The following is a 23029-nucleotide window of genomic DNA, read 5'->3' on the forward strand; positions in this document are numbered from 1 at the left end:
GGGCCTATACTACAAATGCATTTTATAACAATAGTGTCACTACTTGTCCATTCGAACAACATAGCGAAGTTCTTTCACGAGACCGGGTCCTATCTTCGCCATAAATAAAGGCCATTGTTAACCTGTTCAACATGTGACAGGAATCGAAAGTTAATCTTCAATGCCAGATTAGCTCCGACCTCTCCAGCGTTTCAGTTCCGCAGCAGACTAATGGATGCCCCACCAGGGCAGCCACAACTGGCTCCTTCTCTTTCGAGAGGGGAACTCATTTGGCTCGCCATTTTTTGCACTTAACAAAGACTGTTGAGTTTCTCAAGAGCTAATTTACAGTAAATTGCACAATTCTAAGTAAATGAATGCAAACTTTTACTCCTTTCAATGTATTGAAACTGCGCTGTCCTTATCACACACTATTCAAGACAATCAGGCCACCCTATTAACTATAGAGTTAAGTGTCCGTTGCACATATTACAATTGAAGATTGCGGAAGAATACGTTTTACCATTTCTTTGTATAATGTTTATTGTAATTAGTACTATCTTTGGGATTGAAATAAATTGTTGACCTAATTGTGTGGGCAGTCAGATGAATTTTCTCTCAGTCTGCCAGTTTACTGGCAGGATCTGTAAATGACCCTCAGAGGAATTCACAAAGGTGTTGGACTCTTTTGGACTCGGATTGAAAGTAGCGTGCAAGATGAGTACAAAAGTGTATTCATAGTCCAGATACTGAACACTTTTGGCAAATCGAAAGCTGAAAAGAGCATTAATGCCGTTAAACAAGGTTAATTCCCTAGTTCATCTGTGGACATCAGTGGAACAACTCATCTGGAATAATTACATGTTGTTAAGATGGACTGAATTTCACAGAAACAGGCACATTGTAGCGGTCTTTCTGGAGTAGCTTTATAGGCTCTTCTTGCTTTCCTGGTCACCTCCCTATCGCCCAGCTTGCTCGAGTGATTTCATGTCATTTAAGTAGCCGCTTGTGCGCTGCGCACGACAGTCCCAGATCCCCGCTGACATACTGTTACTGTTTTATCAACAGAGTTCATTGTTCCCTGGATGATTCTGAACACTCCAGACACAATAACAGTATGTCGTTTGTCATGCCACAGCCCCGGATTGATTCTCCTCATTTTTGAGGAGGCTGAATAGAGTGGGCTCGGCCCCGGTTGGTCTGAACCGTCAGCAGGTGGCGCACGGGCCAACACAGCTACCTGATCTCCCCAGCTGTTGTTGGCAGAACACCTGAAGGCCGGGCGCGATTCAGAAAGGGCAAAGATGGTTTTTCTAACAACCAACAAGGATGCAACGGACTGGCACTCTTTGTGACGTTGGGGTTGGCACATGTCGGGATCACCGCACCTTCGCTGCATTTTGGAAGACGATGGAACTCCGACCTGAAGAAGTGGAGAACTGGTTTTCATGGCGTGGGCACACTGCTATACACCGGAGGAGCTGGGAATTCAGTGGTCAGGGCCTACGATCTCCATCATGGGGGCTGCGATGGACCGTGCACGGTCCCAGGTGCTCATGTCGGTCCATAGCATCCTGGAGTTTAACCTGTATTGGCTGCCTTCCCAGGGCTGGAGGGTGGACATGAGGGGTGTGTTGGGGCAGCCCGCGTGAAGAGCTGCCCTCGTCTTCACGGGCGCGCTGCCCCGGGTGTCGGCTTCAACTTTGCCTCCGTCTCTCTCGTGGCCTACACAGACTGTGGGAGTTCGGGACAAGGGTTTTCCCTATTAATGCTACGCTGGGGGAGTAGCGGGCGATGTTCGTCTGGGATGGTTGGAGGCGTCTCTGCCTACTGATTCATCGAGGGACCTCTGTCTTCTTCTCCGTGGCTGTGTGCGATAGGGGGACCTACAACAATGCAAGCCAAGTTGAGCCCACGCACCGCGCAGGCAAAGCACAGGAAAGGCACTACCAGAAGACAGAGGTGTTATAGATTTCTTATTGCCAATTCACACAATATATTTTCATAGGCCCGTCTAGCTTGCAGAGTGAAGCATAATGATCATTAATGCTGGTTGATTTTTAAGAAAATCATTTCTGGACCTAAGTGACCTAAAAGCTGCATGGGTGTAATTGTTCATGTTCTGAAGTCAAATTTGTAATACCTGTTAAGTTAGATCTCTGTTTCTGGCTATTATCGAGTGACCTTCATCAGTTTCTACACTATTACAGATGTCCTCATAATAAGCATACGTAGTATTTTTAGTTAAGTCCACTGACCCACGGCAAAATACAGACAGATGGAAATATTTTCGCTGAGCATCATAAGTACATATAGAATAAATCCCGCAGATGATTGACAATTTATTTAATTCACAGCAGGTCCCTTTAATTGACCCATCAAGTTATCTATTGTTTTTTCGATCACATGCAAAATGTTTTGGGTACTTTTTGCGTGTATAATTTTTGGAAAGAACACGGGCTTTACACTGAGAAACACTAGAAAATACAGGTTTCTTCACATAGATTTTATTTCCAGTTACAGTATCTATTTATCGTTGATAAATCTTTCATCTTTGCCAGCTTATAAAGAATAAACAATACGTTTACATTACATTTCATTTAGCTGACTCTTTTTATCCGAAGCGAATTACAAGTGACGAATTAGCAGGGAACATTCTCCCCTGGATAACTAAGGGGCTAAGTGCCTTACTCAAGGCACACTTGTGTGTGGGTTCGCTGGCGGATCGTGAACCCACAACCTTCTGATCTTCAGCCCACCTCACATCACATTAACCACACTAGCCCCTCGCATGGTGAGTATACGCATCTCAGCTGGCCACCGGTGTACTCCATCCACGAATGTCCCTTTGGAACAAGTAATCAAAACGAGCAGGGCAAGTAACTACAGCAACGACTGGCATCTCTCCCGCAGCCCAACGAGCGCAGGTATTATTCAAGGAACATCTGATCATGATAATGTAATAATACATGAATGTCCAACATGGTGGTGCACAGTGCTCCGAGTTCGCTGCCGGGAGCGAAGTGACATATAGCCGGGGCGTTCGGCATTCGGCTGGAGCTCCTCTGTTTACATTTCGTTTCGGGGAGGGGAGGGCTTGCCCCAAGCAGCTTCTCTTAGTCCTTAATACATTACTTGGTGGGATTACTGTCGCCTGCATAACATAGTGAGATTCAGAATCTACTGATCTCTGACATGTGTTTAAATGTTTTGAGAATAGTTTACTGTCAGTGTGTAAGTAGCTGCATGTAATATTATACTGGTAATGCCAACCATTTTATTCTCTATAACGCAAGCATTTAAAAAAACAACAGAGTTGAACAAAGTGCTGTACATCAACAACTGTATAAAAACATAGCATAAATACATAAAAAACAGACAGGACATGAAACAAATGTAAAACACGAAACAATGAAACCAGATCAGAAGGCACAGACTGAAAAACTCTCCTACATGACGTACAAACAATACAAAACACTAGTAAGATAAAACCCAAATTTAAAAGCACAAGTGTCACCTGGTCTGTAAATGCCAGGGAAAAGAAGTGGGTTTTTAAACAAGATTTCAAAACGGGCAGAGTTGGAGCAAGTCTAACCTGGAGGGGCAATTCGTACCGTAACTTTGGAGCTGCAACAGCAAAGGCTCTGTCTTAAGTCTTAATTATGATTTTTGGCTACTTGTACCTTGCTTAAAATGTTTTATTTAAAATTCAGATCTTTAGCTTATACAAAATATAAATAAACAAACTTGTTAGTAAACAAACTAAGATGTATAATTATATGTTAAAATCTCCAGCAGTGGTATAAGTAATTAATTAAGTATAGCTCCACATTTACCAGATGTGATGAACACATTATTGCATAACAATTATAATCCAGTAGTTTAATATATATGATTCTAGAGAGAGAGACCAGTTTCTATGAAGAGTGTCTAGACCAGAGGTGTCAAACTCAAATACACAGTGGGCCAAAATAAAAAAATCGGTACTAGTCGAGGGTCGGACTGGTTCAATGTTTATTGCAGAACTTATTGAAATGAACTCATTGCACATATTAAACCTGGAACTAACAAAGCTTAAACGATTGCCTATAAAAACAACATTAAACATTAAATAATCAGTTGCATTCATTTCTTATGGCTCTATCTGCAGCTTTTCCAGAGTCATTTCTTATGATTACATTTTTCCACAGGCCAACAACAGCTTAAAAGAAAAGTGCAAAAAGGAAACATCCATGTAAACTCAGTGTGCTGCTCTGTGATGCTCAAGCCAGATACTTGGCATCTCATCTCGGGTGCAAGGTCATCAATGTTTGGGCTCAGGCTCAGAGCTGAGGAAATCCTCAAGTTCAGTGAAGGTGTGCGTGCAATATACCGGCGGGCCAGATCTAATAGTAATTAGAAATTATCCTGCGGGCCGTAATTAAATCCACCAAGGGCCTGATTTGGCCCCCGGGCCTTGAGTTTGACACATGTGGGGTAAAGGCTGGCAACAGACCAAAAAATAGGCCAATAGCAATATTGAAAAGGCAAACCCCTATTGTCCATTTTGAATGGAGAAAGAACACGTTTTTATTTTTAGACATCTTTATTGACTTATCAGTTACTGGTAATGAACATGGCCTATGATCAAAGAAAGAGTTGCCTCTTACACCGTAATATGAGGCATCTATGAGATCCATTCCTTCACTAAAGTTTGATTATCTAAATTATCTAAGCTGATTTATGTTATGTATACACTCCTTGTATATAATGGGATGATGGGTGTAATCCTGCTGACTGTAGAGTTGATAAGCTTAGGATCAAGTCCCTTCACCCACCCTCCACACGGTCACCTCACAATGATAATGGAGGGACTTACACAACAGTAAGACCCAGCAACAAATCTATAGACACGAGCATCTTCAAAAGCTGGATTTTTGTTATTTCACAGGTTACAAACTCTCTGGTGGTTGTGTGGAGCATCACTCACCATGTGTGGCAAATGTTGCATGTGTGCAGCAATGTTCAAATTGGATTGCCCAAGAGTTTTGGGAAGTAGCTGTTTGGCCACGGGGACAGCTGTAGCCTGGACTGTAACCAAAGACAGGACACCTAACAGAAGACAAGAAGACGAATAATGAGTAGAGCTCGATTGATATGCCATAGCACCCTATTGCAAAATGAAAGGCACAGAGTTTCCTGTGTGGGAAAGATAGTTTATATAGTGAACATTATCTGATTGCAAAGTCTTTCCTATCATAATCACGTTGGTGTTGGACTTATTTTTATACAAAATCAGGCCATAAACCATGATTTGTTTAAAACAAACAAAGCAATACCATTTCAAATCAAACAATCAGCCACCTCACTGCTCTGTTCAATTATTTGAATGAACCTTTAAAATGTAAACCATTCACATAACTGAAACCATTACACAATTGTAATTGATATTAGTAGGTAAAGTAAAATGTTGGCAAAATGTGGCGGTGACAGGACACAGAGACATTAATGTAGAGAATGAAACTGCAGTATAAAAAGGCATTTTCTAGAAACACATACCTTTGCTGGGGCTCAGATTCTGATCGATGAAAACCTTCAGCTCTCCGTTAGTTTCTATCAGACCAGCCTGCAAAGGACAAGAGCACACTCGGAATTACAACATTAAAATATACTAAATGGGTCCAATGAACCAAAAGTTTACAGAAGAAACGTGATATTAAAAAAGGGAATATCTTAATGTAAAGCAAGACGTTATCCTAAGATCAGTCAAAGTAACTACAAAAAAGGTGGCACATTGGGCAAAGGGCTCTTTAGTTATCATCAATTAACTGGTTTGACTGGAGACATTTTGGTAATATTTGGTATTTGACTATCTAGGTTCCTTAAAATGCATTAACTACACATAAACTAATACATAAACTAAACAGGTTTTCCAGCATAAAATAAAAGCAACAAATTATAATAATAAGTTACTTACATCTTTCGCCATGATCCCAAAGGACCGGAGCAGTTGGGCTTCAGGCTTAAAATAAATGTTTCTTTATTTGTCCCTTTTCAGACCCCTGAGGACAGAAAAAACAACAACTATTACATTACAGTAGTTAGTTTCCAGCTCATCCCAAATATCACATTTTTTATTATATTTCACAGTTTAAATCTATTTAACTACAGGTTTGTTTTCCAATTAAACTGAAGTATGTCTGAGGCCCATTTAAACTGCTTGCTGCCAGCACACTGGACACAGCTACAGCATTAATGTTAGCTTGAGTAACCGTGTGTTCTTAGGAGACAACATTAACGACAAATGTGCATATTTCAGACCTTCCTCGACTATATGAGCCTTTGAGGTGAATTTCTAAATGCACCTTGTCTGCAGAAACTCACAACAAAGCCTCCCTTGATGCTCACAACTTTTACTGAGCTAAGTGTGCACAAGGCCTACTTCAGGTACCGTCCGGAGGAGAGGCATCGTCGAACTTCTGCTACAGGTCACGCAAACATGCTAACTTTATCACACCAGCGCAAAACTATTAAAGAGACTTAAGTGATAGCACCATGTAGTTACAGTCCATTAGCAATGTTGCATGCACTAGCAACATTATTCACCTCATACAACGACAGCGAGGAACACTCTTTTGTTGAATGCAGCTAGCTAACAGTTAGCGTTCGATTCAGCCTGCTGGCGTTAGCTAGCCAGTTAGCTTATGCACGTTTTCAAAGGATTCACTTAGAAAATTGCGATTATTTAGTTCCGTGCTGCAGATTGAAGGCAGAGTTCAGCGTGGGTTATCATTTAAGAAATGTGTGTGCATTTCGCACGGTGAATAAAGTTAATATAGTGATTATGTGCACTTACGAGTGCACTCTCCTATTTCTTCGACGGCTGTTGTTGTTGGCATTTGAGAATGGAGGAAGAGGAGGTCTAAATCCTTACCAAACAGGAAACAAACTAAGCAATGTCGAACTACTTTAATATAATTATATGCGTAATACCATAGACAAATTACTTAAATTGTGTGAGTGTTTACTAGTGAGTTTATTTCTCGCTCAACTTCCTGTTTCTTGTCATTTTATGCCAGGATTTGCCTGTGTCGTATTGAGACTGAATTAAAAAGTGATCGTTTTCAATGGATCAAAGACTAACCACTGAAAAAGTAAACAGAACAAGTTAAGAATTAAGCATAAACAACATGTGTTTTATTCAGACTGAGACATTTTAAACTACATATTTCGCCAAGACTTCTGATTTGTCCTTTACTTTCTGGGTGATTAGATTCTTGATGTTTAGTGTTGATTATTGGCAGTGATAGGTTTGGACACTGGTCAGCAACAAACTTAAGAACAGTGAGGTTGTTCCGAAGTTACACTGAGGAAAACTAGCATTATGTTTAGGAATAATGTCTTAAACTAGACACATAAACACACAAGCCTGTTTGTAATAAATACATAGAAGAAAACACCGAGCTAAGGAATAATATATTTTTGCTACGTTACAAGTGCTGTTTGCTCAACCATTAAACACATATTTTTTGACGTTTCAAGACTATAATGGTCATTCAACAGCTTAAAGTACATGATGTTAATGAGACCAATTCAATAACCATGAATCTCTACATTAAACCCACCAAAATCCTTCTGATGTCTGTTAACGTGTGCTATATACAGTAAGTTATCAACTTGTCAGATAATACACTGAATTCAACACAAAGTACAGCAACTAGTAATATTTGAGGTAGTTAGCAATGCCTTCTCATTAGTGTAGCAACACGCTAACTCGCGATTACGGTTGGAAAGCAGGACCACCGGCGCTTTGTTAGCCAACTGACGATTCATGAGCTAGCAGCTAGCAGGCGAGCTAACCCACAGCTGTCATCGACAACACTGCCAGTATTAGCCGCAACATTACTACGTTAGCTTAGTGTTATTATATTTTAAAGACTTTCAAAAACACACATTAACTAATACAACATATTTTACATTATTTTGTGGTAACTCGGTCACACAGCAAGCCAAAAGTTGATAAATACGGCGGCTTACCGGTGCACTTCACAAGTTAGCAAAATGTTTGTTAGCCTCTTCTATCCACTCTCCGCTAGCCGTGCTACAGCAGCGCGTCTCACAATCTGATCTTGGCGGTGTCTCTCTTCAGCGCCCTGTGATTGGACAGCATCGACGAGACGAAAGCAGAGCAGTAGAGTGGCTCGTGCCCACAGACAGCATCACTTGGGATTGGTGGATACCAACCAGCGTCATATATACACACACCGCCATCTGCAGGCCAGGAGTGGGAGGATTATCAACTGGGGTCGCAGACTGAGGTAGGATTTTTGTCCTGTTTTATAGCTGCTCATTTTGTTATTTCAATATCCCATGAATTCATGTCAATCATTTTGTTCCTCGTGACTTCATATCATTGTTTTTAGTTCTCGTATAAAACTTACTTTTGGTTGAAAGCCCTTAATTCTACTAGTAGGTGAATGACTGTGTTTTTTGCAAACAAAAAAGGAAATAAATACATTAAGATAAGTATAAAAAAAGAACCAGAGGCAAGCAGAAACAGTAAACATACACTAAAATAAATAATACAAAATATATATTCAAAAGCTATCAGACAATTAACAGTGAAGTGAGTGTTGCTGATAAGTGACAGCTTGTGATTGATAGCAGCAGAGTCAGCAAGTCACTGTAAACAGTGTACACCTAGGCAGGCTAATATATGATGTAGTATATCATAGTTCATTATTATATAGGTCTATGAGACAATATGAAACAGACTAGTATAGTAGTTATATGATACTATACTACAACAATGTAACATAATGTATAAGCATAAAAAAGCAATAAAACATGGGCTAGTATAAGTTTAATATATAGTGTAAGACATAACAGTTACCAATTAGTAATAGAATATTAAATATGGTATCATAAGTATAATATATAACACAAATAATCAACGAAAACGAATGCAGTGAAATAAAGCAGCCTTAAAATAAATGCTACTTTTTCTGTGAGGTGTTGATTCAAGTTTATGGAAGTTTTGTAGGATGTATTTTGGTGATGTTGATTTGTATTCGTTGTACAGAGGGGTGTTTTTCTTTTTGAGGGTAGAGTAAGTATAGGAAGCATCTTTCTCAGTATAAACAAATACAATACGACAGCCTAACAAACCGCTGTATGCAATCAGAGTAAAGCCCATGAAAGCATCTCACAACAAGTGGTTTCCCCTCTATTATAATGACCAACTAAAACCAGGATACCATTCGTACCCTTTTCACTGCAAAACAGCCAAAAGGAAGACTGACATCCACAGATACTCTATCAGTCATCCCTCACACTTGTTGAAGGGTGTATCATTTACACTTGAGATAAAACTCCAGAGTCCGCCCAAAACACATATTACATTTTTCTTTCAAGGTTGACACTTAGAGGGTTGTTTTTATGTGGGGGACTCAAATTACTCATTGTCCACCGAATATAATATAAAGGGGGAAAAATAAGAGCAGCTGGGCCCCCATTAACCCCACTGTCCCACATACTCTTTGTGTTAAGTGTGCAACTGTTTCATGCCTGAATACTGCCTTGCCCTAGATATACTGCGTATGCCTTTTAAATAAAACTATTAATTAAACGTAATACACAAGTAAACATCATAAAGAGTCTTAACAACTGTAAAGGCTGTATTGCTCATGGTGGGGCCTACTGCATATCTGTATTGATAATTACATTACATTACATGTCAGACTCATTTGTTAGACGCTTTTATCCAAAGCGATTTACATACATTCAGTACTGTGGACAATCCCCACAGGAGCAATTTGATAATCCAGCCATAATGTACACATGGTGCAATAAAGTAGAGTAACAGTCTCACTTTCTTTCCCCCCTACTTACAAACATGTATATTGAGTACATGGTTTTAAATATCAACAATAAAGTCACATAACATCAGAGCAGTTACTGCAGAACCTCATCCTTCAACTGCAACGTTTTATAGTTGCTTGACTACTTCCGCGCATGCGCATAATGAGAGACAGTCGGGCTACCAAACTGGTCAAACAGCGGGTGTAAAAATGGTAGGTAACCAAAATAAACACAAACCCAGGCTTTGTCTTTGGTGCCATTAAGACTTACCTTGAGCACTATGATCGTAGTATTAAAGTACACACTGTGTCGCGTTTTGGCACGTCTACAATGATAAGTTACGTGTGTTCGCTGCTATTACAGGGAAGGTCAGTTGATATTTTGGGAGCAGCTAGCTAGCTACACGTCCCTGTTTGGCAGTCTGTTAACTTAGGCTGTGAGCAGGTCAGTCTTTGGACCTTAAAGAAAGACACACACGGGATCGTTTTAGTGAGATCCCGGTATATATTTAACTATACTGACAGTCTAATCCCGTGATACAACATCGTTGATGTCAGTGATACAGTGTGGCTAACTTAGCTAACGTTAGCCAGTATAAGTTACTAGCTGGTGGTATGTAGACAATGCTAACCTAACGTTACCCTTCTGGTCGCACACACATCTGTGCAGTCTGAACAGAAGACTTTTGACTTCTGCTTCGTTTTTAACAGGAATCTGTAACGATTGGTGCAGTCATTAGCAACTTGGTGAACTCAGAGTTTAGTCTCCGGTTTCAGGAAATGCTCTCCAGCGAAGTGCAAGTGCTCAGATACAGCAGCTGCTATGCTGATTTTTCAGAACAATATCCATTAAGATTTTTTCTTTCGGGATGTCACCATCAAAAGTTTGCCCCCGATCCGAGTAATTTATTATTGAGTATCGATACCAGGACTATTTTCCTATAATAATATCTTTACACACTTTACGTACATTAAAGTTATTAAAACCAATTCAGTGTTTATGCTTGACAATTAAAAAGCGTTGCAATATATTCAAAGAAAAAGCCAGGATCCTAGCTGTTTCTTAATATGTTGTTTACTTTTGTTTTTACAAACTACTAATTATACTTATTGCATCATTGTAATAAAACTAGCTAGTTAAATATTTGTTTTTAAAGGACTCGTCACAAATTACCCAAGGCGATGTTTTCAAAACAAAACTCGGAGAAATTAATTGTAAATTAAAATGGAAAATTTGAGCAGTCAGAGACACTGTATTTTTACATTTTAAAAATTCAAATTAATATGAGTCCTTTAACTACTTAATGAATCAGAAAAACCTTAGAGCTCACTGTTGTTTATCATGTCTGTAAAACTTTCCCAACAGTTAACTGATGCAATATGCTGAGGTTATTTGTATGCCGACAATAGCTAAATTAAATATACTGAATGCCTGTTCATGCTTGCAGCCATAACTCATTTCTGTACACATATCTTACAAAAGTAAAAATTCCCAACTTTTTCTAAAAGTGTTGACAATATTAATGTATGAAGTATTCTGAGAAATGCAATATTATTTAATTTATTGCCGTATATTTCTGTCAGGGTGCTTGTGTTACACTCCAGACTTGTTGCACCCTCAGGTCCGGGTGATGGCATCCCATTTCCCTACTCATGTTACATCTGTGACTGTAGTTATCTGAGGGGCCCTCGCGGGTACAGCATGTGCTTTGAGAATCCACAACATCCCCCTTCAGAAAAGCCCATGTTGCCGTTGGATAGGACATTATTAACAGGACAGCGACTTGGCTCACCACCGACAATATGTGTGTCAGTGTGACAGACTAACCTTTTGATATACAAGTTTCTGAGTGTCTCGTAGTCCTAACTCTTGCCTGAATGCCTGTAGATGTGTGTGTCTCGCTGTGTGTTCTGGTCTGTGTTTCGGTCTGTGTTTGTGTGTTGCTGTCAGTCTTCCCTGGTCTGATCGCGCCCGTGTCTGATAGTCCCTGTCCTGTCCTCACACAGCATAAGCTAAAGTCTTCGCAGAGGGACAAGGTACGGCAGTTCATGTCCTTCACACAGGCTGGGGAGAAGACAGCTGTGTACTGCCTCACGCAGAATGACTGGAAACTAGAAGTTGCCACCGACAACTACTTTCAGAATCCAGACCTCTACTGCAAGGAATCCATGAAAACGTCAGTAGACCGGAAAAGGCTCGAGCAGCTCTACAATCGCTACAAAGGTAAGTCTGTAACCCAAAATATCAACCTGAAAGAACTGTATTTTTTAAAAAAAGTTCTAGACACTACTTTGGCGCAGAAAATGTCACTGATACTCTTCCCCCCCCCCACTCCTTGATAGATCCCCAGGATGAGAATAAGATCGGTATCGATGGGATCCAGCAGTTCTGTGACGACCTCTTGCTGGATCCAGCCAGCATCTCCGTGCTGGTCGTGGCGTGGAAATTTCGTGCCGCCACTCAGTGCGAGTTCTCCAAGAAGGAGTTTCTGGATGGAATGACAGACTTGGGGTGAGTGTTGACATCAACAGCGTGAGACATGCTCCAAAGTGGGACATAAACAGTGTGCCCAAAGTGTCATTAGTGGTGGTTCCTCTTGGAGTATAGCTCCTGGGAGCGAAGGTTGTCTATATATAGAGCCACTCAACCACAGCTAGAGTATTCTGTGTCCTTATGGAATTACTCAAAGAGCTGCAGTGTTTTGACTTTAGAAGTTCGAGTTACCTTTGGCAAATGTGTCATCAGCATTAAAAAGCTAATGTTGCAACTGGTTAGGGTGTCTGTGTGTATTTAAATTGTTAGTTTATTTATTGCTTACATTTGTTTTTTTCTAGGTGTGACAGCCCAGAAAAACTGAAGGCCCTTTTGTCAAGATTAGAACAGGAGCTTAAAGACAGTGGGAAGTTTAAGGACTTCTACCAGTTCACCTTTAACTTTGCCAAAAATCCTGGGCAGAAGGGTCTAGGTAAGATGAGTTACAACAACAACATCAACAACAACAACAACAACAACAACAACATCTTGCTTAATGGTGTCACTGAGTTTCAAACCGTTGTTAAGTGTTCTGCTTTGTGTTTGTGTGCAGACTTGGAGATGGCCGTAGCTTACTGGAACCTGGTTCTGTCGGGACGGTTTAAGTTCCTTGATCTTTGGAACAGATTCCTCCTGGTGAGTCAAGGAAGTGAAATTTAGAATCAGTATCAGCACCAACACTGACCTTATTAAGCAAATCAGGTATTAGCCACGACCAGAGATGGGGTCGTTACTAAAAAAAAAAGTAATGTATTACATATTACTTTTTTTTTTAAAAAGTAATGTATTACACTACTTCGTTACTCTCTACATAAAGTAACTCGTTACTTTACTCGTTACTTTACTCGCAGGGCCGGCCCGTCCCTCCCTACAGGCAGATCACGCAGACTGCTAACGTTTCAAATGTTCTCTTTAGTTCAGTTTCCATTGTCGCATGCGACTGATCCAGATAGCTCTGGATCTGACCATGGCTGTCCTCTGTCTCCTGCTATCTGTATTTTGCGCAGTATATCTATGAACGATGGTGATTCCACTTTGCAAATGGGCAACATTTCCTCTACTATGAAGGATGCTACAAGCCTGTCCATCTCTGCTTTGGTTACCGGTCCTCCAAATTCTAATTTGTGTTGCTTCAGGGTCGGCGGCGGCGCTCTCACAACATCCTCACTCTGGGTTCGGGGGTCCTTAGCTATTAGCTTCACCTTAGCATGTGTTCTTTGCAGGTGTTTGTTGAGGTTTGTCGTGGTGTTTACAGCAGTGGATAACAGCTTCTGGCCTGGACACAGTTTGCACCTCACCGTCACATTCCTGTCTATTATTCGGACGAAGTCAAAATAATGGGCATACCTCCACCCCTCGAAAGTTATCGCTGACTCAGCCATGTTTATGCAGCACTGCACGTGGAGATGTGGACGTGCAAATCGCGCAGATTACGTACATATAAACCTGCGGCGGAAACCCCTCTTGTCTGTCAGTGTGATTAGGACTGATTTTATAAAAGTAGCAAAGTAACGCGTGTCGGGGCAATGTTAGTAATTGTAGTGTGATTACTGAATTATAAAAGTAGCGCGTTATACTACTCCGTTACCGACAAAAGTAATATTATTACCAAACTCTGGCCACGACATGACCAACAAATATACAATTGTCTCCATTTGTTACATTTACGTCATGCAATTTGTATGGTCAAAGTAATCCCTTGCCGTGTTACCTTACCCAAAAGCATCAAATAACTTTAAATGTAAAAATATCAAATCACTTCAGTATCATCTTTTTTGATACTGTGTCAATCTGCAAAACCTCAACTGCCTTTTTTCTAATAGTTTACATCCAAAGATTTGTGACAGACAGAAGTCCTGATTCCACATAAAGCAGTTGTTCTGAATGCATTAAAAAGTCCTTTTTGTTTAACTTGGATTGTTTGCATAGGGCTGTGTTTTGTTTCTGCTGTCAGTTATCCTTACATTAGATTTGTCTTGCCTTGCTTAAAATGTCCAGTATATGTAATGGTATCCCCCCCAACATCGTACTGCCAGATTCTTGCCAATACACCGCCTTAATAGGAACACAGATTTAAAATATTAGGGAAGAAGAATATTCAAGAGTTGAGATTTTAGAATGGATTTCAAGTGGGATAAACATGGATTGTATATCAAAAGATAAAAACACATTTGTTTCAATCAAGGTGAACTTGACTTTCATGCCAATTGACAACAATTGACCCCAACAGTCTCTTGTTGTTTGAAGGAGAAACTGTGGATAATGTGGGGAATTGATTCATCAGATTATGTCGGAAGTTTGTATGAAAAGACCAGCTATTCTTGACCATCTGTTGTCCATCACAGGAACACCATAAACGATCCATCCCAAAGGACACGTGGAATTTATTGTTGGACTTTGGAAACATGATCGCAGACGATATGTCAAACTATGATGAGGAAGGTGAGTTCTGGATTCATCGATCTGCTTCCTCTCTAAATCTGGGAACATGGACTTTACTGTTTCAATCCCTCCCACTGATGATCTCTTGTTTCTTTTCTCAGGAGCGTGGCCGGTCCTTATAGATGATTTTGTGGAATTCGCTCGACCAATTGTAACGGGATCAAAACGTAAAACTCTCTAAATCCACTCCCAACTCTGGAAAAGCCAGAACCTTGTTTCTTTTACAGTGACTTCATTGTTTTTTTTAAGACTTGTACAAAAAAAGTGAAAATTGTAGACGAGAGAGAAAACAGAAGCACTTGAAACTGTCAGGACACCACCGTTCAGGGAGCTGAGTACAAACATTGAGAACAACTGGCCACTTTTTATTGCCCTCATGAGACCGGGGCGTCATCCGGACATCTGGCGGATCCACCGTTGTCTCTCCGCTGGATTCTCAGCATCCTGGACGCCTCTGCTCGGCTCCAGGAGGAGCGCAGCCCTGTATGAGGGGATGGACACAGCGCTGAGGAGCTTCACTGGCTGTGTGCACTCTAAAGGGACTGGAGAGGAGGAAACTGTGTGTTACGCTTTGTTTTGTTATATGAAGCTCTGAGCGACTGTGCAAAGTTCCCATGTCTTACTCTAACTCTGAGTGCTCGCGACACCAGCACCAAACAGAACTGTTGCAGTTTTTACTGTACATACTGTATCTATTGGGACAGTTTACAAAGAGAGCTATATGAAGAATAATATAAATACTTTCAATTTATAAATGCAAAAAGAGGATTCTTTTATGTACAGTCAATGCTTAGATCTCTAACGGGATGCCTCGATATCGTGGATGATACGCTGTTGGTTTAAGTGTTCGGTGGATCTGTCATGGAGTTGTGAGCTTCTCGTTGAAAGCATGTTAAACACATTTTACGTCACCACGAACTGGTTTCACAAATACATTTTCACTAAAGTAAAGGCAGTGCTTTCATTTAGCTAACTGAGTTTGGTTCGTGGTTTTCATTTGTCAGGTTAATGTCAGTTGGGAGTATTAAATCTTACATGTGACACAGTCCACATACAGCAGCAAACTTATGTTTTCAAAAGATTACTGTTGAGGAAATGTTAAAATTACTATTCAGAAGCATTTAAGTGAAATATAAAGTGAAGAACTGACAAACCCGTAGGATAGCATGGCACATATCCGTATGTTATGGCAGTGCTCAGTTCTGAAGCCAGGACGTTAAAGACGGGACGACAAAGTAAGCCTTAAGAATGAATATCTGTCTGTTCAATATTTATATTTCTGTTCGAGCCCATCTGTCCAGTGTTACTGATGGTAGTGAAAACTAGAATATATTGTTAAAACATCATGTAAGTATATTGTTCATTTGAGAAAGATGAATAAAGCATGAGCTTTTCCATAATCATACATGCAAAAAGTTATTTTGTTGATGAGACACATTTTATATCCCACAACAGTGCAGCTGCTTAGACAGGAGTGTATTTGTTATGATTGACAATGTAAAAAATATTTATAACCATACTGATCTGAAAGCTTTAATATTACATTTTACAGAATAATCCTCCATGTTGTTGATTGTTAATAATAAACAATATTTAACAAGATCTTTCGAGTACATTCTCGTTATAATTTGGATAGTGCTTTGGAAAACAAACCTCATTAATTAAACATTATTTATTAAATATGTACCTGTTTGCGCAATGTAACATATCTAAAGTACAGTATTGGATGATGGTGAGCTGTCAAGGAAGTTTGATCATAAAGTATTTTAAAATGTATTCTACGTCCTCAATGTGTCTATCATAATACACAGCAGGTTAAGTGACTATGAAATTATATGTACGTCATTATGTACCTGCATGTTGTGCCATCTTTGCAAAGATAAATTGTCACGAACATCAGTGTTTAGTTTGCGAAAAGGGTTTTATGACATGTTTAGATGTTACAACACTTAAAACATTTCGTTCAAATCAGACAACTGTGTGTTCCCTAGTTTGCTTTTTTTATTTCTCCATCATTGCTGTCAAATAAATGCAGAAATACAATAAAAATCATGGTTCTGTAAAACTAATGTGACAGAAAAGAAAGAATAGCTCATCCATGGCTACCATTTAGGGAATAGTTCACATTATGGAAGTCTTACAGGAAAGTGGTCGGTAGCAGAAGGACTGGATTTGTCCCCTATCACTTTCATAGGAAGGGCATTGGAAAAGGATATTTTGAGCAGGAGGAATTACAACAAGCTAAACCTGTTCCAGTGTACATAACAGCGCCTTATTATTTGCTGTAAAGACACACTGATGTGGCCGTATCCTTTAAGGGAAAGCGCACGTCCTCTACCATACCTGGGAATGTGCTGGATTAACACATTTGAATGAGATTATTTTTTCTATAATCTGTTTTAAAGGGGTCATATAAAACCAGCATTATTGTATTTCTGGCCACTTGGGGGCAGTGAAAACATTGATATCAAAATATCCTTTAGAGAGGCACTACAAATAAATGTAAATTAGTAAAGTAAAAGGGGTTTAGTCTTCCTTTTGATAGTTATATTCCTTGCAGTGCATTTTAGATATATAATTTAGATCATAGGAAGCTGCCATGTAGGCTACATAATAAACAGTTAAGAGAATGTGTACTTTTTTGAAAGACATTTAAATATTTTTCTATTTGCCTTGAACGGGGGAAATTTGGACTCTGTTTTTAAAAAATAAAAATAGTAGTATTTTAAATGTTTAAAAGTCCTGGCTATGAATCAATGTTTACCATCTACAGGAAGTACACACCTCTGTAATGATACATAATTGACTGTACATGAGAACATACTAGCAAACATCACTCTCTTCCTCTAATTGTTTTTGCATGCATATAGCTCGATGCTTCCTTTATATATACAGTCTATGGATGCTACCTTTAAACAGTCTATGGATGCTACCTTACAGTCTGGATGCTACCTTTAAACAGTCTATGGATGCTACCTTACAGTCTGGATGCTACCTTTAAACAGTCATGGATGCTACCTTTAAACAGTCTATGGATGCTACCTTACAGTCTGGATGCTACCTTTAAACAGTCTATGGATGCTACCTTACAGTCTGGATGCTACCTTTAAACAGTCTATGGATGCTACCTTTAAACAGTCTATGGAGGCTACCTTTATTGGATACTACCTTTAAACAGTCTATGGATGCTACCTTTATATATAAAGTCTATAGATGCTACCTTTAAACAGTCTATGGATGCTACCTGTGGAAGTTACCTGCGTGTTCCTTCCACAAGCCCCGCCCCTCGGTTTCAACAGTAAGGTGAGTAATTTGAAACTCCGACCGCTTTGTTATTTACCTTCACAGCAGACAACTCTATTTCAAGAAACAGACATGGAATAAGCAGGATTTGTATAACCTCGCAGGCGGACTACTTTATACCCGCAGCACATGACACACAATGGAGCTGAAAGGAAATGCTTCTCAGGCTCTTTCGGGTGATAATGACAGTGAAAGGTGAGCTTTGTGTCGATGTGTTCACTGACTGCTGCTTCTCTTTTAGTTACGGTTAAAACATGTTTATTCTTGACTAACAGTAACATCAGGTAATTTCCTCATCATATAATTGTATTTACATCAGTGGTGGAATGTAATTAAGTGCATTACTCAAGTACTGTACTCAGGTAAAACAAGATGTGGTAGTACTTACATATAGTATTTTACAATTATGCTACCTTGTACTTTTACCTTACTACACTTTGTAGGCACTTCTTAGTCCACTATGATTTTATAAAGTCAGTTACAAGCCAGGTTACACAAAAAGACTTGTCATAACAAATATAAATATATTATAAACACTGTATTTGTATATATAATTATAGGTTAAGCTACCCAAGAGTATATAAAGTAATTAAAAACAATTCAATTATTGATTATATATGATTTAAGACTTGGCCGTACTACATGAGTACCTTTACTTTTCGTAGAAAGTATAATTTGATACTATTACTTTTGTACTTTTACCTAAATACGATTTTGAATGCAGAACTTTTACTTACTAGCTTATTATTATAATTATTATCTTTATTGTAACAAAGTATTTTTAAACTGTATTGCAATCTTTACCTGAGTAAATGATCTGAGGGCTTCTTCCACCTCTCGTTGCCACTTTGTTTTACTTAAACATTTACAACAACAGTTATTAAAACTACCGAGATCAGTAAAATATCATTTCAAAAAGCTGTTTGTTGAAAAAACTAAACTTTCTGAGGTTACTTTTCAAACTTCAATGTTGCTCTTGCTACTATAAACCCAGTATACAGTAATTTAAAACGGACTAATCATCAGGCTTGGGTATTTGATCTCCTCTCTGCTGAAACCCAACCCTGGGGAGGCTGTTGTAGCGTCTGTCCTCAGGGAATAGGAGCGACAAAGAAGGGCGGGGAGGAAAGTGACACCAGCTGTCAGTGGTGCTTTGTGTGTAGTACTATATATATGTAAATGCTGGACTCTGTGGATTTGCCCCTTCAGGATTGACCCTTATGGCTTTGAGAGACGTCAGGATTTTGAACCCTACAAGGAGATGATGACAGAATATGTAGCGGTGCTCAACAGAAGGTCAATGAGATGGGACAAACTGCTTCAGGAGAAACCACATGTGGAGAAAAACCTGACAGGTACAACAACAACAACAACAACAACAACAACATATCACCAGTGGAGGAATGTAACAACAGAGACATTAACTAAAGCTCGATACTTCTATTTGACACAGTTGTACTTCACTTCATTTCCATTTTAGGCTACTTTATACTTCTACTCCACTACATATCAGAGGCAGGATTTGTACTTTTTTTTACTCTCATAGCCACTTTTAAGAATCAGAAAATCTGAAATATTGTATTCATCCCCCATGAGGACATGTAAGTGTGACGTATACTGCTGTGAAAAGCACCCTGCTGCAAACTGGGTACATCCTTTGATACTTTAGGCTCATAATACTTTTGTACTTCTATCTAAATAACATTTTAAACTCAAGACTTTTACTTGTAATGCTGCAATTAAGAAATAGTACCTATGCTTCTACACAAGTAAAGGATTGAAGTACTACTTCTCTATTAGCGCACCACTGTTGTGCTTTCAGTGCTTTTTGTGGTTATGTAATTGCAATTATAAATATATATATAAATGTTTTCTTTGAAGTGAAGCGCTACGTGCGTAAAGGTGTGCCTAATGAGCACCGTGCCAGGATCTGGATGGCGGCCAGCGGCGCTCAGGAGCGACTGGAAAGAAACCCGGGTTACTACCAGGCTCTGCTGAGCATGGAGCACGACACCAAGCTGAAGGAAACCATCCACACAGGTGCAAACAAACAAACAAACGTTACACAGAGGACATTTTGACAGGGGTGGACAGAAAGTACATTTACTCAAGTACTGTACTTTTTTGAGGTTCTTTACTTGAGTCATTTCATTTTCTGCTACTTCACACTTTAACTATAATATACTTTAAAGGAAACTAAGGAACATCTTACTCCCCTTCATGTATTTAATAACTTTCTGAAGTTAGAAAATCATATTCAGATCAATAATGCAAAAATATATTTATAATATTAATTGATCTTGTATTATTATTACAGGATTAAGATTAAACTTTATTTATCCCTTGGTGAAATACACACGTTCTGCAGTATAAAGTAAAAAGGATATAAGCTCCTACTTTTCCAGCTACAAAATTAGAGTGATGAACACATTAATGCGTCAATAACTCTTATTTTGATAACATAAAATATTGTTCTTATTTCGGTCGTTGTTCAAATGTAAAAATAAATTGTTGTTGTTTATGCTTTGTACTTTTATTTAAGATTTTGAATGCGTGACTTTTACTTGTAACAAAAATATGAATACACTTTCCTTCTTACTAAGACACTTGAATAGAATAGGGGACATGAATAATGTAATTAACAACAGAGCTTTGTCTATGAAGTGTCAAAATGTCCTCTGTGATAAAAGCCGGATCCAGCCTCCCCATCCCCCTACAATGATTCCCCCTTAAAAAAACCTCCACACGCCTGAACTTGTATCAACACAGGCACATTTCATCATCAATTCATCATCAATCATACATGTGATACTCCTGTAACCACCTACATGTATGTATGTTTGAGACTGAGCTGTTTTTGTTTTTGTTACGTTTTGTCTTTTGGTTTGCTTTGCTTTGTAATTATGTATTTGTCATGTATGTGCTACTTCATTATTGTGTTGTAAAAACTGGAGAAAATAAATAAATATATTGTTAAAAAAAACAAACAAAAAACACAGGTACATTTCTTATTAAAATTCTTGTCTTGTTATTTTTGTCAGACATGCACAGGACCTTTCCTGACAACGTCCTCTTCCAGAGCAAAGCAGAACCGAGCCTGCAGAGCGCTCTATTCAACGTGCTGCTGGCGTACGGACACCACAATAAGGAAGTGGGCTACTGTCAGGTGAGGAAAGCTCATACCTCTCATTGTTTACCTCAAGAACAGTTAGTTCCTTATTCATTTAAATACAAACAACCCACATGTCCCTTTCTTTGCACCATGTACTAATTCCTCTTCCTGTACAACAAACTTTATTGCTTAAATTAAAATACTAATTTACATTTTGATGTATACAGTATCACAGACATTTTCTTTTTTTAAATCAATGGGTTTGCTTAATGTAAACAGTTGTGTAGTTATCTATTTTCCCCAGAAATGCAACCATAACAAGTTAACAAAGTATTGGTGTAAAAGCTCTTTGATTTAGCGAGTTGGAAAGATGTTGTTGCTGAGGATGTGTCTTGTCCTGCCAGGTATTAGGGTGCATGTGTCTGTAAATCACTGTTATAAAATCATCGCTCTCTCTCTGTTCGTGTCAGGGCATGAACTTCATTGCAGGCTACCTCATGATCATCACCAAAAATGAAGAGAACTCCTTCTGGCTCATGGATGCATTGTTGGCTAGAATGCTCCCAGGTATTTTTTATTTATTCATTTATTTAACAGGGACAGTGCACATTAATGCACATTTCTGTAAATGTGCCAGAGTTAGCCAAGAGGCTATTTTTCATCTGTAGTCCCTGGACAGATTTTAAAAGTCAACCTAAAACACATTTCATTTTTAACAAGTAAATACAATACATTTAAAACATGCAACAGATATTACTGGGATATTTAAATAAAACAATTTAAAATACAGAACATTAAAACAAAACAAATAAAACAAAACAAAAGAACATGTTAAAACAAAGGCAGTGGGTTGTGGAGCAGAAGATTGGGTCAGTGTTGGCAGAGCTGATTCCTCACTAACCATATTTTGAGTTTTGATTTAAATAAAGTGAACGTGGTCTGGTCTCTGATTGGAGATGGGATTGAGGTAGAGTTTATTTGTATTCTTTATCTTCACAAACACTATGAAAGGTCATGCAAACACCGACAAGTGTCTAAAAAGAGTACGAGTTGCCCAGCCACCGCAGCTACAACACAAGTGACAGGACAGTTTTTGGAGATGTCAATAAAAAGGCAGAAAAGAGGTCTAATTAAACTCCAAAGTGACACAGGGCCTTTAATCCATCTCACTTTATTTGTAAAGCATTACATTAACTGAATGTTTTCAAATAAAAAATGGAAGAAAAGTTCAAATAAAGCATTACAAAAAAGTTGTTGATATTAAAACTCTTTCAAATCAGTAATACTGTCATATAGTGTTCAAATTAAAGCTATGGGCCAGCATTAGCATACTGAATGAATACACACTTCAAGGCAGATCTGAGAGCAGTGTAGCATGATCATTTACCTGCAACGAAGCTCTGCATATGTTCCTGTTTATAAAGGGAAGAGAGACCAAAGTGTACATTTTCTAGATTAGTGATAACATTTAAATGCATTTGCCTCTGCTGTTCAGTGTTATATCATGACCCACTTGAAGCAATGTTGGGTCATTGATGTCAGGCTTTTTAAGAGAATTAAGGCTGACTATAATGTGTTAATAGAATTATCTACAAAATGCAAATTAATAGTAATAGCTTGTTCGTTATGACTCATTGTAATAAAAAAGGCTAAATAGTAATGGACCCAGGTTGGAGCCTTGTGGAGCTCCACATTGAAAATTCATTCTGGACTACTACATCCATTTCAATTTGATATCAGATTTATAAAAGTAGAGATATGAGCAAAACAAAAATAAAAGTAACTCCTATACTTTGTGGATATTGTAGATTTCTACAGTCC

General features: G+C 38.8%; 3 protein-coding genes across 5 annotated transcripts in view; 2 read left to right on the plus strand and 1 right to left on the minus strand.

The window, feature by feature from the left end:
• Nucleotides 1-8087, minus strand: part of tfdp1a (transcription factor Dp-1, a) — an 18726-nt gene extending 10639 nt beyond the window's left edge. Inside the window, exons 1-4 of the mRNA XM_010778706.1 lie at nucleotides 7996-8087; nucleotides 5936-6020; nucleotides 5518-5584; nucleotides 4949-5070 (exon numbers count right to left, since the gene is read on the minus strand). Of these exons, the coding sequence (XP_010777008.1) occupies nucleotides 4949-5070; nucleotides 5518-5584; nucleotides 5936-5947 (201 nt within the window). The 5' untranslated portion in view covers nucleotides 5948-6020; nucleotides 7996-8087. The remainder of the gene's footprint in view (nucleotides 1-4948; nucleotides 5071-5517; nucleotides 5585-5935; nucleotides 6021-7995) is intronic.
• A 113-nt stretch (nucleotides 8088-8200) lies between these two features.
• Nucleotides 8201-16819, plus strand: dcun1d2a (DCN1, defective in cullin neddylation 1, domain containing 2a). Of its 3 annotated transcripts, none has more exons than XM_010778674.1 (7): nucleotides 8201-8276; nucleotides 11826-12042; nucleotides 12162-12330; nucleotides 12654-12784; nucleotides 12905-12987; nucleotides 14697-14793; nucleotides 14895-16819. In XM_010778674.1, the coding sequence occupies exons 2-7, from the start codon at nucleotides 11868-11870 to the stop codon at nucleotides 14972-14974; spliced, it is 735 nt and encodes a 244-aa protein (XP_010776976.1). In that variant the 5' UTR covers nucleotides 8201-8276; nucleotides 11826-11867; the 3' UTR covers nucleotides 14975-16819. The 3 variants fall into 3 exon arrangements, with proteins under 3 accessions (XP_010776976.1, XP_010776975.1, XP_010776977.1); XM_010778673.1 differs by lacking the exon at nucleotides 8201-8276 and adding an exon at nucleotides 9948-10031; XM_010778675.1 differs by lacking the exon at nucleotides 8201-8276 and adding an exon at nucleotides 11413-11623.
• A 1290-nt stretch (nucleotides 16820-18109) lies between these two features.
• LOC104951940 (growth hormone-regulated TBC protein 1-A-like) overlaps nucleotides 18110-23029 on the plus strand; it is a 7091-nt gene continuing 2171 nt past the window's right edge. Inside the window, exons 1-5 of the mRNA XM_010778676.1 lie at nucleotides 18110-18291; nucleotides 19306-19451; nucleotides 19978-20136; nucleotides 21138-21262; nucleotides 21679-21775. Of these exons, the coding sequence (XP_010776978.1) occupies nucleotides 18236-18291; nucleotides 19306-19451; nucleotides 19978-20136; nucleotides 21138-21262; nucleotides 21679-21775 (583 nt within the window). The 5' untranslated portion in view covers nucleotides 18110-18235. The remainder of the gene's footprint in view (nucleotides 18292-19305; nucleotides 19452-19977; nucleotides 20137-21137; nucleotides 21263-21678; nucleotides 21776-23029) is intronic.

The sequence above is a fragment of the Notothenia coriiceps genome, unplaced genomic scaffold, assembly GCF_000735185.1.
Source record: "Notothenia coriiceps isolate Sejong01 unplaced genomic scaffold, NC01 NC01_scaffold00019353, whole genome shotgun sequence".
Classification (NCBI taxonomy): Eukaryota; Metazoa; Chordata; class Actinopteri; order Perciformes; family Nototheniidae; genus Notothenia; species Notothenia coriiceps.